This window comes from Pagrus pagrus, assembly GCF_965226575.1.
Source record: "Pagrus pagrus genome assembly, chromosome: 2".
NCBI classification, from domain to species: Eukaryota; Metazoa; Chordata; class Actinopteri; order Spariformes; family Sparidae; genus Pagrus; species Pagrus pagrus.
The window spans coordinates 27,318,208-27,337,918 of record NC_140186.1 but is presented as its reverse complement, the minus strand read 5'-3'; the positions used below and the strand labels follow the sequence as shown (position 1 = coordinate 27,337,918).

At 40.8% G+C, this 19,711-nt stretch overlaps 1 protein-coding gene across 4 annotated transcripts; it reads left to right on the top strand.

Moving 5' to 3' along the window:
* The first annotated feature begins 519 nt into the window (after positions 1 to 519).
* On the top strand, positions 520 to 19,367 carry rgl3a (ral guanine nucleotide dissociation stimulator-like 3a). 4 transcript variants are annotated; one of them, XM_084344522.1, is made up of 19 exons: positions 520 to 626; positions 1,027 to 1,074; positions 1,770 to 2,023; positions 8,033 to 8,325; positions 10,406 to 10,450; positions 10,633 to 10,802; positions 11,072 to 11,232; positions 11,318 to 11,629; positions 11,724 to 11,827; positions 12,074 to 12,158; positions 13,152 to 13,211; positions 13,856 to 13,942; positions 14,036 to 14,068; positions 14,228 to 14,349; positions 14,442 to 14,537; positions 15,290 to 15,425; positions 15,582 to 15,845; positions 16,527 to 16,641; positions 17,426 to 19,367. In XM_084344522.1, exons 3-19 carry the CDS (start codon positions 1,835 to 1,837, stop codon positions 17,578 to 17,580), a joined length of 2,427 nt encoding a protein of 808 aa, XP_084200648.1. In that variant the 5' UTR covers positions 520 to 626; positions 1,027 to 1,074; positions 1,770 to 1,834; the 3' UTR covers positions 17,581 to 19,367. The 4 variants fall into 4 exon arrangements, with proteins under 4 accessions (XP_084200648.1, XP_084200647.1, XP_084200646.1 ...); XM_084344521.1 differs by lacking the exon at positions 1,027 to 1,074; XM_084344520.1 differs by lacking the exon at positions 520 to 626 and having other exon boundaries at positions 957 to 1,074.
* The last annotated feature ends 344 nt before the right edge of the window (positions 19,368 to 19,711 follow it).

Below are 19,711 nucleotides of genomic sequence, written 5' to 3'. Positions count from 1 at the left end.
AATGTCATAAACAACATACGTAGACACATATTATCCAAATATATTTACAAAAGAAAGGAAGAAAAACCAAAACCAGAGGCACAGACTGAGTGCAAACATAAGACAAGAGACAATAATATATAATTAAATAAAACAGACTGCAGAAAACAAATTCTGCATAATGACACAGGGTGAAGTTATTATAACATATCTTAATTTTAGTGATCCTGTCCAATATCCTACTGCTGTGTGTCTCTGCTACATCACAGACCTCTATGAAAGTTGTGACGTCCAGATTTGATTATACGAGTAGAAAATATCTTTAAACTTTAAATACACACAAACATAAGGTCTGACTGAATGGAGACAACCTCCATCATGTCGGACACTGATCGGCTAATCGGCAATCAATCAATAAATCCGTGCTTCTCTGTAGGCATTCATTTGATTGGGGTTTGTCTTGTCAGCTGATCGACCAATCAGTGAGAGGAGGCGGGCTTAAGCGTCCTCGTGCAGATTTAGATCTTTGCTGCCAGTCGCGTGAGTGAGTTTCTCCTCCTGCCTGCAGACCCCATCCAACATGAACCAACAGTGTGTGTAGGGTTCATCACGTTGTTCTGAGGGTCCATCCCGTGACACACCAGCAGGTAAGAACCATTTGAGCCACTGACAGATGAACTCTTGTTGTCTTCAGCATGTCTGTGCACCACCAAGCTTCAGTGTTTGTGTCAGTCTGTGGTCCAGGTGGAAATGAGGCCAGAGAGTTTGTGCTTTATTGTATTGAGGAGGCCGGTGAACTGGAATGATGAGATACAATCAAAATGGGATAATTATAGTAAATCTCAGTGTAGAGCCAAACAGGGAGGAGGCCATTCCAGCACACACGCACACACACACACACACACACACACACGGGTAAACATGCCCACATAGCATCATCCACCCACAAACACAAAGAACAATCCTTCCACAGTGATAAATGCCAGAGTCTCTTTCGTCCAAGTTTCACACTGTCTCTACATGAATATTCTGTCTGGATGAATTCAGTCTTCACCAGGATTAAGCAGACGCAGACTCAAGGGAAGCAAATTTACAGTTAAGTAACAATTTTTTATGTAGCTGAATGTGTGAAGTGTGAATGTGTACGTTAATGTTTTTGAACTGTAATCTGATACTAAGATATCCATTATTGTTTTGGAGCCGCTGTAGAGGAAACATTTCTCTGTAGCTGCCGTTGTTTGTGAGCTGTGTATGTGATTGAGTATGAGGCTTCTGCTCACATTTAATGTTTATATCTGAGTTAGATACTGCACAGTCTTCATTTCATACTTTCATTGATTGATTTTCTCATGATGTGGCAACTGTGAACCCGTTTGAGACCAGCTACATACAAATAACTTAAGTGTTGTGATTTGAGTAAAAGCTTTTATTTTGATGACGCAGATGGTCACCAAGAGAATATCAGTTCAGACAAAATACTCAATTTAGGGGTTTTGCATTCCCAAACTAGTTTATGTTGACGTGCTGTGCTGCTCCTAATGAATTGAGTTAGGCTGAAACATTAACCCTACTTCTGTCCTAGCCTGGGTAATCTAATAATGATTCTTTCGCACAAATTCAACTATCACTGGCCCAGTTTTTTAGGACTTATAGCTGGGAAAGGAGGTTTAGGAATATAACCTTCTTGGACACTTCTTTATAAGTATGAATAAATGTAAAATTACAAAAAAAAATGGTTGAGCAATGAGACTGTGCCTCATGTTTTGTTCACGCTCTCCTTCCTGGCATAGATGAGGCAGCAGGTGTGGAGGAGATCTCACGAGGTGTGTGGGCCCGTAGCGTGACACAGTGGGCGATGCGGACCATTCTGCCTGTGTGCGGAGGAGGTGATGGAGGGGAGTCCCGCGGCCTCCGCAGCAGGGTGGGCAGGATGAAGAAGCTGTTGTGGCTCAGGCCGAGTCACGGCGTGGACGTCCACATGGACACGGAGCCCGGCGTGTGGCTGACAGGCTTCCAGGTGTTGGACACTGAGGGACAGTGTGAGGTGAGGAACTACACGCCTGACGTCCATTTTGTTGTATTTCATCTCAGCATTTTAACCAAGTTCAGGGGAACTCATGGAATATGTTCTTAAATCATAGTCTGTTGTCAAAATGTAACACATGGGAATTATGCAAAGAAGTCAAAACCACAGTACAGTTATCTCCACTGTAAACACTCAGTGTATTTCCAAGCTTCTGGTCCAACAGAGCCTGAGAGAAACCAAACACACACAGAACAAATCACTGAAATACTGAAATACTAATATTTTTGAGGAATTCCACCGAGAGCGAGGAGATAACCTACGTATATATAACACTCTTGTTGTGATATGACCTTAAACGTTGCCTTGGAGTTTGATTAATGTAATGTTAGGAATTGTAGATTACTTGGCTGCTCCAGAGATAACAGATTCAAATGTCTGAGGCTATTTGACTGTAACAGTGTAGTGAAACAGCCACTTTTACAAATCCTTATATCAAAATATTGTCCTGCCCAAATATGGCAATATATGATATTATCGTTAGGTTCTGTTTATTGATGACAACTTAAAGTATCTACTGTTCAAAGCTCAGGATTGTAGTTTCCGTGTTTTAATACACTTTGGATCATTTTAAAATGAGGGGCGCTGTAGTGAAATACAAAATGGGCCGTCTGGGCTCTAGAGGGTTAAATAACAAAATAATATTAAATAACTTTTAAATAATAATTTTAGAAGAATGAATGAATTGCAAACATAGCAGAATAGCCTACAGAATTAGAAGCAGCTAGTCTGTCACTGGTTCCCCGCCTCAAAATAAAAGCCTGAAGATGCTGTAACAAAATTTGATAGCACATATCACGATATTCAATAATAATAATGCACAAGGACGTCACCACATTTCCTCGTTGATTAATCCGACAACTCTTTTGCAGATTAACTGTTTGCATCAAAGGTTTCCATTCAACAGTTCATGAAATATTTGGCATTCGTGCTTGATTATCAATTTAAGCGTTTAATCAATTACCAGAATATAATTTGATTAATTTCCCGGTGAGCTGAGAAATTAATTTATTGGCAAATTGCTCCAACACTAACACAAGTAAGGTGTGTTAGCTGGGTTAATATTGTATGTTGATGTATGTTATGTTACTGTTCAATCTCCCATGAACCGTTCAGTATAGTGGTGTTTATTTTAAATGCCTGTTGTCTCTGATCTAAGTGTCCTCTGATATGTAGGTCATTACTGAGTGAATTATTAGGACTCATTGGTGTAATCGTACACACGTCTGTGACGGAACAGCTGTGACGGTCATTGTCTACGTCAGGTTTCTCCCTGGGAAATTTTGCAGTTGTTCCCATTAAGCTCAACATTTCTCCTCTGGAGACGTCATCAACACCAGCAGGTATTCAGTGACACTGAGAAGGAACTGCAGCCGATTCTCCAGGAAGTAGATAATATATATGCGGGTGTGCCGAGTATTTCTAGCTACTAGAAGCCTTTTTTTTAGCATGTGAGCTTTTGAGGAAACAACTTTAATGGCCATGATTCTGCATCACTTTGCATGCATTCTTCCTCTTGTTGCTGGCACGCCGCCTCATCACCCATTCATGTGTCTAATGAGGACTAATTGAGGTCTCTCCCGGCGCTGTTTCTCTGCTCTTTTGTTCAGCGACTGTAGAACGAGGATGGGTGGGCAAACATGGAAGAATGATGGTAGATTTTCACTTCAGAGAGACAGAGACTCATTAGAGAAACAAAAAGCTCATTCTTCCCTGTGAGTTTAAAAGAACAGTGGACAACCTGATTTAAAGACGTCTATTGCTCAGCTTGTTAGCGTGCTCAAAGCGTCGTCGGCTTGTCTCTGACTATAATGAAATTTAGTGTTTTCAGAAGTACCAAACGCTCTTAATTTGTAAATTTTTTCTTGATGATGCGCTTTCTTGGAAGTCACAAGGTGCCGATACTTTTTAGCAGCAGAACAGACCTGTTTCATACGGTATGTCTCCACCCCGCCCCTGACACCATGGGCAGGAACGCAGGCTAGAGGCTGTCGTGAAAAACTGTCCCGACTGGATTCTTTCGAAGCGTCACTGAGCTGCAGTCATCCCGACGTACTGATGTCGGCCTGATATCAGCTTCTCCCCTCTAGCAAAAGGAAACGCTTCTGCATCTTGCCTTTAATGTCTTCCTGTAAAGTTATCACCTGTATTTTTATAAAACTGAAAACAAACATTTCCTGATGAGAATGTGGAGTAGGTTAAAAAAGCAGGTGAGCCTGCTCCTGATCCAGAGAGAGAGCGTGAGGAAACTGAAATGTAATAGTTTATCTTTTCATGTGTACACTTTGGCCACCAGATGTCACAGTATTGTCTGTCGTTCATTTCTGGAAGGACAAGTTTAGATACAATATGTCTACAAGGAAAAAATCCATGACAGTCATTAAAGCTGGATTACACCCAGTCTTGTCATTCCTTGGATTCAGTGTTTTTTGTAGCACATTTTTAAATATTTAAGAGCCCAACAGTATGTGTGCTGGATATGAACCATCACACCATTTGTTGATTCTGACACCAGAGCACACTACTTTTATCTATTTTTTTTTTGTTAGCAGGTTTGCTACATGACCTTTATTTTCTAATGTCTGATAACTTGTTGCTAACGAAATGCATGATGAAGGTTTACAGAACCTGTGTACCTGAGATAAGCATTTCATTATTGTAGGATCTTTGCAACCTTACTATTATTCCAACCAGATTTGGACAAATCTAACAGCTGTACTTTTAAGTTTCTTTCATAGTTTCTTTCATAGTAGAATTAAACGGGAAATGTAAAACATACAATAACCTGCAGTTTAAACCACCAACTGAAGTAATTAGATCGAACACCATGTGGACTGGCAACAAAATCAACTGGAGTTATGCCTCATTCTGCAGGATTTCACTGTCTTCCATTTTGAAATGTTTTAGTATTACTTTAATAATACTTCTGAATAATACAGTAATTCAAATAAATGAATAAAATGTTTGAGTATTTTTGTGAAATAGTTACTGTTAGTTTTAAAGTATTTGAATACTTTTCCACCACTCTGGCAGGTTGATCCCCATGTCTATGTATCACTACTAATCTATCTTGGTATCTCGTACTACTGCAGCCACTGTTATAGTAAGGGGCTAAAATCAATAATAAGATGAAAACTGTGGTGAGACAGTAGACAACAATACTCCAGTACTAATGATTACATATGTATCTTTATTCAGAAACCACCTGGAACTGTTAAGTGCCAACGTTTCTCCCCCCCCCAAAAAAAGTCTGTATAACTAAGCATTCAAAAGACACTGAATCAGTCCAATATAAGTCTCCAGCCTGGTTACTTGAAGGACATTCAAATAAAAAAAAGATAAACTTTCACTTTTAAGCTCTCTCTAAACATTTTACGTTTGATTATTTTTTTAGGCTGACCACTATTTGCGGTAATATCATCTGTATCAATAAAGTTCAAGTCGTAGCCTTATGTTTAAAATCTGCACATTAATATCTGATGCCTGTAGTCCCTGTATTTTCATTGGTCAATATCCGAAGCCCCTCCCTCACCTGTCTCGTTAGCCCCGCCCAGTGTAATACCGCTGATTCCCCGTCCCACTCAAACCAGTCCACCCACTGCCGCACTGTCGCTCTGACTCCCGAGTCTCGACTCAATTCAACTTTTGACTCGTATCGCACTTTTTTTGACATAAATTGTCAAAGATGAGATTGTCAGATATGACTCAGACTGAAGTGAGCTGTCGGAGGAGGAGGGAGCTCAATCCGTAAATTGCGGTCTGATCACCTGCATCAGAAGAGATTGTTGACTGAAGACTTGAGGACTTCACCTCTCCTGGAGGAGGACAAATATGGGAAAATGGCACTTATCGATGGTAGGTTGAATTACATGTGCGAGTTGGACTGAGTTTTGAGGCTGTCAGTCAGTTTGTGAAACTTTCTGTCTGCTGTGCTGGTGCAGTCAGCTGCATGTGAGCCTCGTCCTGCTGCTGTCTCCAGGACAAACATGTTGGTAGAATGGTTTCATTCAGTGCAGGGACGGTGCATCCACCAGGGTCTCATTGTGTCTGGCAGACGGCACACTGGTTTGTGTCTGAGTTTCTGTCATGTGGTATCAGGTGTCTCTCAGCATGGTCTGATTCTATTGTTACACATGTGCTAAATAACACTGTGATTACTTATAGCCGGTGTGGATGAAGTGGGACAATGTTTTCTAGCAGTCTAGTCATAGTTGTTGATGGTCTGCAGCATCATGCTTCATTTAGTCTGATGTTAAGTCCAGTCCATTATGTTTGCAGATCTTGTCATATAGATACAGAATAGGATGAGGATGGTGATGAGCTGGTGCTGCTCAATGCAAAGAAGTTTTTTTTAATGTATTTATTCATTTTTATTTTTATAATTTACTTTATAAATGATTTTAGGATTTAAAGTTTGTGTCTATTGCATTTCAAGTTCTAGTGGTACTACTTCGAGCTGACTGATCGGTTTGTGGTTATCGTATATATCAGTATCGGTATATATGTTGTCTGATATGCACCAATGTAAAAAAACATTGATTATGATGCTAAAAAAAGATGCTGGAGAAATGTATAATAACAATAACAATTATATTAATACATTTATATTGGGCTTTTCATGATACTCGGACCCTGGACTAAAATTACATTAAAGAAATTACATTATAATGATTTATAATGACGAAATTCATTTTAGACAGTAATGTTTATTGTTTAACTGTCAACGTGTTTGATTACCATATTTGAGGGATCCTTGCAAATAATGTTTGTATATCAGCTGATATATTGATATCGCCCCCCAAAAATCATGTTATCGGTCGGTTTTGCAGAGTCTTTTATTCAGGAAGAGATGTCACGATGTATCCTTGAGGAGTTTCTTGCGGCACGTCTCACTGTGTTATGTTATCCTCTTCGACTAAGTTTCCATGTGAGAAATCAATCTTGTAGTGCTGGGCCATAAGTTAATCATTGTTTATCATCAGTCAAGATATGACCAAATCATCATTGGGGTCTTTGGTTTCTCAATTCTGGTGCTCAAAATACTAAAATGTATCAATATCAGCATAAAATGCTGCATAAAACATAGCTTAAGGAGATATCAAACAATCATATCACTCACACTTACTTAAGAGTGAGTGAAACATGCCTTAACTTGTCCCCTTCAAAACCTGTCGAGGTCAAAGAAAGCCCTCCCGTCCTCTCCTTAACCACCTCTTCATTATTTCTCTAATCTCTACAGTTATGTTACATGCAGTGTAGTGTGACAGGAAACGTTTTGCTGTTAATATTCCAATCAGATACAACATTTTTAGAAAATTATTTAAAATGTTTTTTTTATAGAATGGACAGTGACATTGACGAGTCAGACAGGAAATGGTTGTGACCAATGCTGCGTGTGCTGTAGCCACTCTGCTGCCAAGGCCCTCCATAAAGTTGGAATTAAATTATGAAAGAACTGTGTCAACCTGTCCCATGGTTCATTAGATTGTCCCTGTTTTTGTGGACATAAACAAATGTTGCAGTGAATGTTTCTTGTCCTCATCATCTGCCCAGTCACCAGGTGTCTGCCTGCGTCACAGTTCAAGGCTGGGTCACAAGCAGAATCTCAAGAATCAGATTAATTGACGTTGAGCATTAACGTCTTAGAAGGAATGACTCAGTCTGCAGGCTTATTGCATTTGTCATGAGGTGTTTGTTTTTAGATGTGTAAGATTGTCACAATAAATCAGTTAAGTTCAGTCAGTGGAGAGATAAAAAAAAACTTTCAAAGTGTGTCAGAGGTTCTTTTCGTCAAGTGTTTTTACATATTTCTTTTAAAAATCATGTATGTATGTTTTTTTATTTTCAAGCACATTAAAGTCTGTAATATCTACATATCTACCATAACCTGGAGAAAGGAGCAGACGTAGGCTCTGACGTGTATCTGGGTCATTATTCCACATCTTGATGACCTTGCGTTCTCCTCTGCAGGATCCGGTGCAGGAGTGGGGGGAGGAGGAGGAGGACGGAGCAGTGTTTGGCATCACGCTACGCAGGGAACCCGTCCAGCCGGCGGCCTCAGACACGGCAGAGCCCCCTACAGCCTTCAGCTTCGCCCAGTACCGCACGGTGAAGGTGCGCAGGCTGAAGGCCGCCACCCTGGAGCGTCTGGTCACCCACCTGCTGGAACCCGAGCACCGGGAGCCCGACTTCGTCCGCGTCTTCCTCTCCACCTACAGGGCCTTCACTTCCACCAGCACCCTCATCGAGCTGCTGTTTCAGAGGTGAGACACTGTCCACACCGAGGAACTGCAGACTTGAGTTGAACTGAGACGTGTGTTAACAAAAACCATGAGGGCTCAGACAGCTGGTCTGGAAGCAAACACAGGACATCACTGTTGCTGTTCAACATATAGAGGAATCTATGAGATCTGTTCATCCTGATGGAAACACTGTTAGAGTTAGATGAGAAGATTGATACCACCAATACTCACACATTCAATATAAAACTGGAGCCATTAGCCGTTAGCTTAGCTTAACATAAAATCTTAAAACAAGGTTGGGGTTAGGAAAACGGCTACATTGGATCAGTTCAGAAGTAACAAAATTAGCCTACCAGCACTCTTAAAGCTCACTGATTAACATGTCATATCATGTTTGTTCAATTCATGCAGAAACTCAAGTGTAAAAACTTGGAAGTTTTATCTTTGGACAGAGCCAGGTGCTGGCAGTAGCTTCATATTTAACAGAGGAACATATGATGAGCATCAATCTTAGCTAACTCTCAGCAAGAAAACCTTCAAGACTTTAAAGGAGCAATATGCCCAACTGTCAAATTCATGCTTTAACAGTTAGGGGACAGCATATCACCAAAGTACCTGCTAACTGCTGCTAGCTGTAGCTGCCATTAGCAAGTTAGCTCAATTAGCCGTGCAGCTAGCAGTCCAGACCGGGAGTTCAGAGAACTGAGGGAATGTTGGTGTCTTTTGTTACCATTCTCGCAGGAGCTTTAGACAAGGACGGGTAGGAGCTAGCTGGTTAGCATCAGTATGTATCTCTACAACACAATACAATGACATCATAACATCAACCATTATTACATTTTGTCAATAAGTTGAGTTTAATGTACTTAATCTACAAATTTCGCCTTTTTGCAAAGTTAAGTTCATTTGAAGTTTTGGGTCCTAATGACACGACTGCTTATCAGAAACCAGACACAGATTTAAGGCGTTAATATTTTCTTCGACACTGACTTGTTGTTCCAGTGTGCTACTTTTAAATAGGTCATTGCTGTATGTAAATGTAAGAAGAGCATGTGCATAACATCAATTTCTAAAGAGGCCAGTCATTTAAAACCCTCTTTACGTTGCCACAGGTATTCACAAAGCAAAGCTCTATTGACGCTGGACAAGTTTCTATGACACGTGTTATCGTCATGTACAGAACAAAGCAGTCAGAGCTTTGTTCCATTCCTGAGTGGTCATGACTACACCCTCCACACCCAGCGGAGCTACTTCTTTATCTAATATGTCAGATTTAATTTGACTCAATGCGGAATGTGAATCTGCAAGTAATATATTTCAGGCTTCAACACAGAAAGCCTCTTTGGTTATCGGGTCCTTACTGCTCACCTTTTCTCAATGTACTGCAAAAAATGGCTGCCTGCATAAAACCAGCCATTAGTGCTGTCCAGGTGATATATTATTCGTCAAACAGTCGCCCTCATGTCTGTGATGCTGGTGGCAACTGGTTTCCTGTGAGGTCAGCCTTAGGACGGTCTGGGAAGTGTGTTTTTCGTCCTTTTGCCTCACAGGATTTTGTACAGGATGTGACATTTTGTTTCTGTCATCAAGTTGGAACCACCTGTAGTGTAACCTGATAGGTGCAGTACAAATGTATTGTTATTTTTTAATTTTTTTTAAATCAAATGTAATTTTCTAAATCTATTATTTGCTCCCTAAATGTTTTATAATTACACTCTTAATTTGAAATTTGACTCGTTCGTGTCACCTTTGGTGCAGAAGGGAGATTGCCCAGTGATAAAAGTTTAACCTTGTTCATACAAAGGCGAGACCATGGCAGTATGCTTCATTTATACTGCGTTTATATGTTTATGATGCCATCATTGATCCCTGAGGGAGACTCTCATCACTCAGTCACGAGGCCACAGTGTCTCTGCAGGGACTCAGAGTGTTGCAGGACATTTCCACCGGATGAACAGTTATAGACAATCAAACCTTGGACCTTCTGTTGTTTACAGGATATTTTCTGTCACCACAAGGTAACCATGTGGTCCCTGTGTGTGGTGCTTATCGCTGAAGTTTCGTTCTCAGCTGATAGCTAATTGTGTTTACTTTTCCACAGAGATGACTCAGTCGCCAACCTGGATAACACCGTCTGCCTGCGCAGGTGAGTGTGGTCACTCATTCAAAGGTTTACATCAGAGAGAATTGGCCCCTAAAATTGACATTTATAATTTTTTTCATTTGTCCGTCTCAAATGATGCTGATGTGTTCCAGGCCTCCTTTAATCTCAGTCAAAGATCAACCTGGACTAACGTTATAATGAACAAATTAATTTCATCCCCCCAGTACCTTACCCCCGGTGATCCGGCTGTGGCTGGAGGAGTACAGTGAAGACTTTCATGAGCCCCCTCAGTACCAGGCCCTCCGCCTGATGTGTGTCCACTTGCGGCATCGCCTCTGCTTCAGACGTCTGGCTCAGACTGCAGAGACCCTCCTCAAGAGGCTCCAGGCCCAAGGTAGAGAGTGATGTGATGATGTAAGATTTGTTTATGTCCTGCCATTTTCATCGTGGGGATTTTAATCGGCAGCAACAGGATAGTGATGATATTTTGGTTTCCGTCCACATGTTGTAAGTTCAGCATCACCTAAACATTGTCCATCAGCTTTGACTGCATTTTAGCGCCGAGCATCAATGACGTAGATTTGTCCCCATTGAGCTGTAGAGGATATAAAACCCTTTCAGAAGCCTGTTTCTTTGTCATTTATGATTTGGTGTGTTTGACAGATTGCAGCCGGTCTGCGTCAGAGCACAGCAGTGGAGCGCTGCAGCAGGAGAACAGAAATCAGGAAGACGGAGGAGAGACGTCAATTAAGGAGGAAGACAAATGTAACTTCATGGACTTCCCCGTGAGAGAAGTGGCCGAGCAGCTGACCAGATTGGACGCTGTAGGTTTCGTTAACAAATATATCAAATCTCCTCTCTGTGTCACTGTGGGGTTTTCATTCATGTTGTCATCACGTCTTCTCTCAGGAACTGTTTGTCCGAGCGGTGCCTTTCCACTGTCTGGGCTGCGTCTGGTCCCAGCGTGACAAGAAGGAAAACCGAAATCTGGCGCCCACCGTCCGTGCCACCATCTCCCAGTTCAACGCTGTCACCAACCGTGTCATCACCTCCCTCCTCTGCCCGTCCTCTCCCAGCCCTTCCACATCCTCTCCCATCTCATCACCCAGCTCCTCCTCCGCCTTCCTGTACCCGTCCACGGCCCCGAGCTCGCCTCGCTGCGCTCACACCAGCCCCGCCCACAGAGCGCGGGTCATCGAGAGGTGGATCTCTATCGCTCAGGTCCGAAAAACATAAAAGTTTACAATGAATGAACACATTTTTTTTGTAAAAGTCGAATAACAAAACTGTACTTTCTTGTATTTTCTCTGTGCAGGAGTGCAGACAGCTGAAGAATTTCTCCTCTTTGAGGGCAATCCTCTCAGCCCTGCAGTCCAACGCTGTGTATCGCCTCAAGAAGACCTGGGCTGCTGTCAGCAGGTCAGCAAACAATTTCAAAACACTAGACTGTTGTTTTATTCATAGCTTGGAAAACAGTTCTGTAATAAAAAAACATTGAGTTACTTTTTAAAGCACAACATTGGCAGAGAACGAGTAAAGAGAAACAAAAAAAAATCAATTCCTCAGTTTTTCTGGATTATTTATCTTCTTTGAGCATGCAGCTTTGTTCAAGGTGAATATTGACTTTACAAAACGTCTTGACTGATTGAACTTGTTTGGTTTCAGGGAGAGCATGTCCACCTTTGACCACTTGTGCGAGACCTTCCCTGATGAGAACTGTGTGCTGACCAGCAGAGAGATCCTGGTGGAGGTAATAACATGTAGTTTCTTTAGAAGACAGATGGTGCTGCCTAATTAATGAGAGAAAGATCTGTGTAGTTACTGTTATAGGTGGAAGGGTGTTGTCATGATGGAACCGAGTTAAATTGCAATTACAGATTAAGGAATCGCTGAACAAACTATTGAATGACCCACAGTAAGCACACAACAGGTCATTTCTTTTTATTTGCCTTTTTTTATTTTTATTTTATTATTTTTACAGAGCTAAATACTGAAATTCTCCTCAGTTGGAACAATTTTATATGTATGATGTCATTATAAAATGACTGTCGTTGAGTTTTAGAGTTATGGTCGAAACAAAAACATGACTAAACATTTAAAGATGTCACTTAGGACATTTGTTTTTGACATTTTATATTGTTTTTTTCATTTCATCAATTAATTAAAAAATCTACAGAACAAGCAATAATGGAAGTAATTGTTGATTGTTATACACCCTTGTCAACCTGTTAATATCCTAATGTCTTGCACGAATGTCTCCAGTTCACCTGCTGCCACTCTCTGTCCTTTGTTCCCTGAGGAAAACAATTGATATGAATGTTTATTTAGCGATAGTTGGTATACTGTTATGAGCTGTCCAGCTTTCATTAAATAAAGAAACGGCCATTCTTAGCAGCCAACACAAATAAAACTACTAATCGAAGTGGGCACCGGCAGTTATTAATTAGTTTTCAATCAGTAGTTATTCATTTTATTGCATAATACTGTCAGATACTGTCCTTATAAACACACACACACACATGGCTGAGGAATGAACGGCACAATAGGCTGTAACTGTGTGGCTGTGATTATAGAGACACCCTCCCACACCCAACAGCACCCTGCCAGCAGGTGCTCAACCCTGACGAGAACAGTTGTATAACGAGTCTGATTTTGTTTTGTCATCTCACACCCAGCACTCTCACATTAACACCCCGAGTTATTTTATTTTATTAAAGTTGACCGGACTGTTTGTTTTCTGCAGGACGGGAGTCACTCGGATGGATCCAAATCACCGCGGCTCTGCTCAGCATCCAGACAGATGGTGAGAACAGAAGTCCTGTGTTTGGAAATTACCTTCCTCAGTTTCAGGTCTGACGTGTCAGCTGAGCCAGTCAGTAAAAATGAAAGGCAGAGGTCTGTTTCTATCCGTCTGGATCATCAATCCTACTTCCCTAAAAGTCTTTTCAAGCTGGTTTAATTTGTTAAAATAGACCCCAGAGTTCCAGTTCCCCTTTCTTTTCAATCTGTGCATTGGATGGAAAGAGTTTCCACACTTACAGCTCACATGACTGTCAGTTTTCCCCCGTGCGTATGGAGGGATATAAAAGCTGACATGTGTGCAGCGTTTCCCATAGTTGAACAGTTTACTTAGCCCGGGTGGGGCTGTGTCTAAAACGTTTTATAGCCCCACGTTCACTCTGTTTAAATAGTGATGATGATGTGTTTTTCAGTTCACTTTACTGCCATTACATTCACTGAGCTTGATAGTCTTTCCTCTTTAGATATTAAGATTTTAAGGCTGACATTAGCTAATTTTCCATTGCAGAAACATTTAGGAGTTAACCATGCTAATAAAATATTTTAGTATTTGTATGTAAAATGTAATAAATTAGTCAGAAGTTGATTCTGTATTTTTGTCAGTTGTGCAGCCACAGTGTGAACATGTTGCCCGTTTTGTGTCCTCAGAACGTGAGCACTGGTGTGGTGCCGTACCTCGGCACTTACCTGACTGTCCTCACAATGCTGGATACAGCCCTGACCGACACTGTGGAGGTGAGCACACATCACATGCACAAACCCATCTGTTGATTTGATCCTTTTCATGGTACTTTGCCATAATTATAACACTTGTTGTCTCTTTCGCAGGGAGGACTCATTAACTTTGAGAAGCGCAGACGGGTAGGTGTCGCCTCCTAGTGGTCTCTCAAATAAAAGACTGTGATTGTTCTCGATTTTAAAAGCCTGCCCAGACAAAATATAAAATGTTTATATGATCTGTTTTATTCATTTCTCTTCTGTTTATTAATCTTTGCTCTGCTTTATTTCTTTCACTCGCAGGAGTTTGAGATTCTCTCTCAGATTCGGCAGCTTCAGGCTTCCTGCTCCCACTACAACCTTCCGGTCAGCGCTCACATCACCACCTGGCTGCAGGCACATACGCTGCTCACAGACCAGGAGAGGTGAGACACACGGACGATCAAGTGGACTGAAAGACTTTCACAAAGAAAAAAAATGACATTATCTTGACATATCCTTTTTTTGTGTCCTGAAGCTACGAACTGTCTCGTGACCTGGAGCCTCCAGTTGACCCCTGTCCCAGTTCTCCCAACTCGTGGAGCAGTCGCCTGCTCACTAAGAAACTCGCCTCGTAAGTCTGCAAAAGCACCTCCAGCCTGTAACATACTTTCTAATCACATTCGCCCGGTTATGACCCTGCCTGCTGTGTAAAAAATGTTTTGTTATTTTAACAGTAGAACAAAAATTTGATATTTTGAATCTGGTTCTAAATGTCGATTCGCATTAATTTGCATATAGACAGTCATGAGATAAATGGGCCAGATTTTATTTGAAATTTAAGTAAATGCCATAGTCTATAATGAACTAACAAACATCCTTTTAACCCTTTGAACCAGAAATAATCTGCCAGTGCCTACACTGGTATTTTTGATTAGTGAGAATGTTTAGGTAGAAGACAAAAGTCTTAGCTTCATGTTTCAAAAAGAATGAATGTTCTAGCTATTATGGTTTTTATATTAAGGATCGTGTCAACTAAGTGTCCTGCGGCCATTTTGGGCAATCCTCTGACGTCACTGCCTGTTTTTCCACCGTACATTGTGTGAAGTGATGACGTCATGGCACACGTACACCATGATTAGGGGGAAGACGAAAAATCTAAGCCTCATGTTGCTAAAAGAATGAATGTTCTAGCTATTGTAGCGTTTTTTATTTTAGTCCGATTTAAACAGGACCATGTAAACAACAATCTCCTGCAGCCAGTAGGGGGCTGCCACCGGCAGGTCCTTTTTCATAGGGTTAAAAGATTCCTGGATATGTACCATAAAGATACGTGCCTGACTTTTCATGAAAAAGTATGCAGCTAAACTTTGATCGTGTGTGCAGGTTGCGAACAGTCAGTGACAGCTCCCTCAGGAAGACCCACGCTGACCAGATCAGTGTGTCGTCATCTGGCTCCAGCAGTTCGGACATGGAGGACCTCTCTGCCCCTCAGCCCACCCCCCTCAGACTCAAACTCAAGGTATGAGCCCAGACAGTCTCCTGTGTTTATTGTCAGAGTGTATGGAAGTCAGCAGGGACAGAGCTTTAAAACATAAAGCAACTAAAGACAGTTTCACTGGGATCCTCTTTTTAAAATTGGAACATGATTTTTATATTTCCTCCTTCCCTCCCTCAGTCTCTCTCAGGCTCCCTTCACAACGTTGCAGAGGATTTCTCCTCCATGTCGTCCCTCTCTGCCAGTCTGTCCAGCTCCTCCTGCAGCTCCTCACATCCGGACCTCAGCTCTTCTTCTCTGGTTTTGAGTGCCGAGTCGTCATCATCCTCCGGCTTCTCTCCTCAGGCTGCGCTGCCCGTCTACAACAAACAGGTCGCTGACTCATGTATCATCAGGGTCAGTGTGGAGTGCGTCAGCAATGGAAACGTCTACAAGAGCATACTGGTGAGGACAATGGTTTTGTAATCATGTGATTTTCGAGGTCAGCCAGACAGTTTTTTGTTTGACTTTGTGTGACACTTTCTAAAAAAGGATCAAGGAAGAAAAGACAAAATGAACACAGAAGAGGAAGGAGCTGGTGTTGCTTAATCATCTCTGTCAACCTAATTACATGGAAACAGAACTGAAGTGTTCACTAAGGTTTCAGTTTTCCAGTGGCTGCTGAATGAACCCTTTGACACAATTTAATCAATTTAAGCCACAACTAACGATTGTTTTGATTCTAAATGTTATTAATCAAGTGATATTTTGTTCTCTAATTTGATAAATATATTAAAAGTCTAAAATAATGGCTGAGGTTAAAAGCCAAATGGTCCTCTATCTCGAGGGTTCTACTTGATAAAAATGTTAAAGCAAATGGTTGATTATCAAAATTGTGGTTCTTATCTTATTAATGATTATTTAAAAATGCCCTAAGTGGAAAATGTCTCCCTTCAAATATCTCAAATATGAGAGATCTCATTGTAGTCGCTCCATTAAAAATCAGGAATACCTCCAAAAATATGTTCAAATGATCATTACAGGCTTTCAAAGTAAGCCATTGGTACATTTCCAGGTATTCAGAATGAGAGTTAAAACCTTGACTCAGGTTGTATGTTGACATCTGGCTGTCTGTTTCATCTCCAGCTGACCAGTCAGGACCACACGCCTCAGGTGATTCAGAGGGCTCTTGAAAAACACAACATGGAGGACGTCAGCTGCCATGACTTCAGCCTCTGCCAGATGCTCAACAATGGGAAAGGTAAGTGTCATCTCCTCAGGTCTCTCCTTTAGCAGTCTAATATCATAATAAAGTGAAAGAAATGACTCATTTAGCCTAAATGTGATCACACAGCCTGTTAAAGTCATTGTAGGGTAAGGTTTAAATAACACAACTGAGGCCTCCTTTTCTTGAGCAGGACCTTCCTCTTCTTTCTTTATTGTGAGCAAATGCACAAACAGTAGTGACAAGTAGTATTTAAAGCTGATTATGTCGGGCTACTGAATTACAGAGCTGCCAATCAAGCAGTGTCACCACATGATTAACACTTTCTAACTTTGAGCCTCATAGGCAGGAGACGTTCCTCCATTTTCTTCTTAGTTTGCACTAAAAACCTTGATTTTTTTTTTTTTTTTTTTTTTTTTTTTTTTTGTGTAAAGTGGCTTAATATGTACATCAATATTTGATTTAACAGTAGAACAAGTTTTTGTGTCTGTAACATATGAAAAGTAAATGAATATAATATCTGTCCTCTACAAATCTACAGTAGAGGAAGCAAGAATCAGTTCTTTGACGTCTTCAGTAAACTAAAGTGAGAATCAGCTAAAAGACGCATAACTCGCACATCTAGAAACTGCTATAGCTCTTATTATATTTTAATTCTTATTCAAATAGTTATGAAATGCTGACATTCCTGAAAATTAACCCCCACATCATTTTGAGAAATATCTGTAATCACTACCTGAAATGGAAGTGGATAAACTAGGCTAGTGGAAAATAAACGCTGGAACACTTCATCATCACTTTATTCCTCTTTCTGCCTCAGAGCTCCAGATCCCAGACAAAGCCAACGTGTTTTATGCCATGAGCACCTCTGCCAACTACGACTTTGTGCTACACCAGCGCTGGAGGACCCATGGGAGACATCTCGGCTCGTCTTCTAGTCCTGGAGCTCAGCCCAAGAGCCGCCACGGCAAATAAAACTGGGCTGTCCTGTACGAATGTTAGGAGCACATCTAGAAGACGGAAACAACACATCTGTTGTATCGACTCACCACTATGAGATTGTCACAGTGCAGCAGATATGAGACGCTCCTCCATAGAGTGTCCCAAGAAGCCAGAGAGCTTGAGAAGCAACACTGAGACATGTTCGACCAAGAATTATTCTGGACTGTTTAAAGAGCGATGCAAGAAGAGAAAAATGTCCAAGTAAGCAGAGAGAAGAAGGACACTAAGAAGAAACGGACAGTAATTAGGATTTTGTGTTCTCATATTGTTCTCCATCATCTTAAACATCAACATCTTTTGGATAAATGAACCACAATTAACTTTTTCCTAAGATACACACTCTTTTATCACTGTGGACAAATGCACGTTACATTGTGGATTATTGTGCATCATAAGCTGAACAGCACTTCATGTTTCACTGCATCAGGAGCAGCTGATGATGGTGAGTCATCACATCATCATAATGCATCATTCTACAGGAGGAAACGTGGCTGCGGGATCAGACCCAGTTAAAGTCTGTTGTCGGGGACTGGATCAGCAGATGAAGCCTGTTTTCTTTAGCCTGTGTGGCTGAATGACTAACTGACTTTATAGCTAAGTGACTCAGATGGGATGATCACTGTTTGGTGACGAGTAAACACTCCTAAACAGATCTGGGTCGACGTGTAACCAGTCTGGTTTCAGTTATGCCAAGAACAATGAAACACTGTTTGGACCCAGGCTTGTCAACTCCTCTGGGAGTCACTAATGAGTCTTCTAGTTGAGGATTTCAATGTTTTAATGTAACTTAATGTAATTTTATCAACTTAAATTATTTAATGCATTTCAGTATTCAGCTTTTAGGGCAAATGTGGCACAATGAAAATATGTATGTTTGTTTGTTTTGGTTCATTTTGAATTCTCTCTTCAGCCTTTAATGCTACACTGTTTTCAGACATAAATGTGCTTAAATTGCTTTGGTATCTAATAAGCTTAACTCAAGTTTGCTTTAGTTGTACTGTCTGCTGTTATTAAATGAAGGAGACGCTGTATGTGAGCATATTACAAGTGTTTATTCTCGGTGGTCTTGCCACTTGCCTCCCTGTGATTCAGGTGAGGCTTCTAATCACTGCACTCTGTAATCCAGGCCAATTAAATAACAACAGAAGTGGTATATAGCTCACTCCACCTGTTTGACGCTGTGAATGAGATTAATCTGAAGAGCGGTTCATGTATGTGAAAATGAAGTGTCCCAGTATGTGAATTTGATTTGATATAAAAGACCGTTTCAGTGATGTGAAATCCCCCACAAAACTCTAAGGTAGCTTTGTACAAGTATTAAACGTGGCTTAAAGTCATGTTTTTTTATTATTTTTTTTCAGTCATTGGATGATGCACAAAATGAACACAAAAACACACACTCTGGTGAAGTTTCTCCTCAGTTTTGTGCAGGATTTTGCATCTCTGGGTGCAGCTTGAGTGCTGCTGTGGTTTGGTAAAAGTCATTATGAAGGTTGTTATGAGAGGCGTGGCAGCTGCAATCCACAGTATGAAGGATGTTCAGCGTGACTTCTGCTGTGCTGCTATTATCCGTTTGTCTGTTAGTAGGCTTTCATGCTTATTCTCTCCAGTATGTTTGAAATGTTGTCAACATGAGTCTGTCTGAGTTGTAATTCAAGCCTACCTGTATGTGTTAATTATTTTATTTCAACAGATTCTTTATTTTTAAAGTTTAATCCAAGCACTACTACTACCTACTAATAAAGCTAATTTACTATTTATCATTGTGCTGCAATTGTAGTTATTTCTTTTTATTTCCTGAGCCCACTGTTGTTCTAATATTAAATTTAGGCTTCGGTTTATAATTATGTTTTGTAGAATTAATATGAACTCTGGTTTTAATTTCACAATTATTGAAAGAACCGAGTCTGTATTAATATAATGCTCATAGCCAACCACTAGGTGGAGCCACACACAAAGATACTTTCATGTTTTGTCCTTCATGGCACATTCTGGTTCAATTCAAAGACAACCAACCAGTTTATCCTTCAGTCAACATCCAGTCTTTTCAGCTGTGTCCCACAGTTTCTTCAATATAAAACACTAATGAGCAGCTAAAAGTGAG

Excerpts from the sequence above, each read along its gene's own strand:
- rgl3a (XM_084344520.1), top strand. The coding sequence starts at position 1,017 with ATGAATTCAGTCTTCACCAGGATTAAGCAGACGCAGACTCAAGGGAAG. Across the intron at positions 11,233-11,317 it reads AGCTGACCAGATTGGACGCT|GAACTGTTTGTCCGAGCGGT; the intron begins GTAGGTTTCGTT and ends GTCTTCTCTCAG. Across the intron at positions 11,630-11,723 it reads GGTGGATCTCTATCGCTCAG|GAGTGCAGACAGCTGAAGAA; the intron begins GTCCGAAAAACA and ends TTCTCTGTGCAG.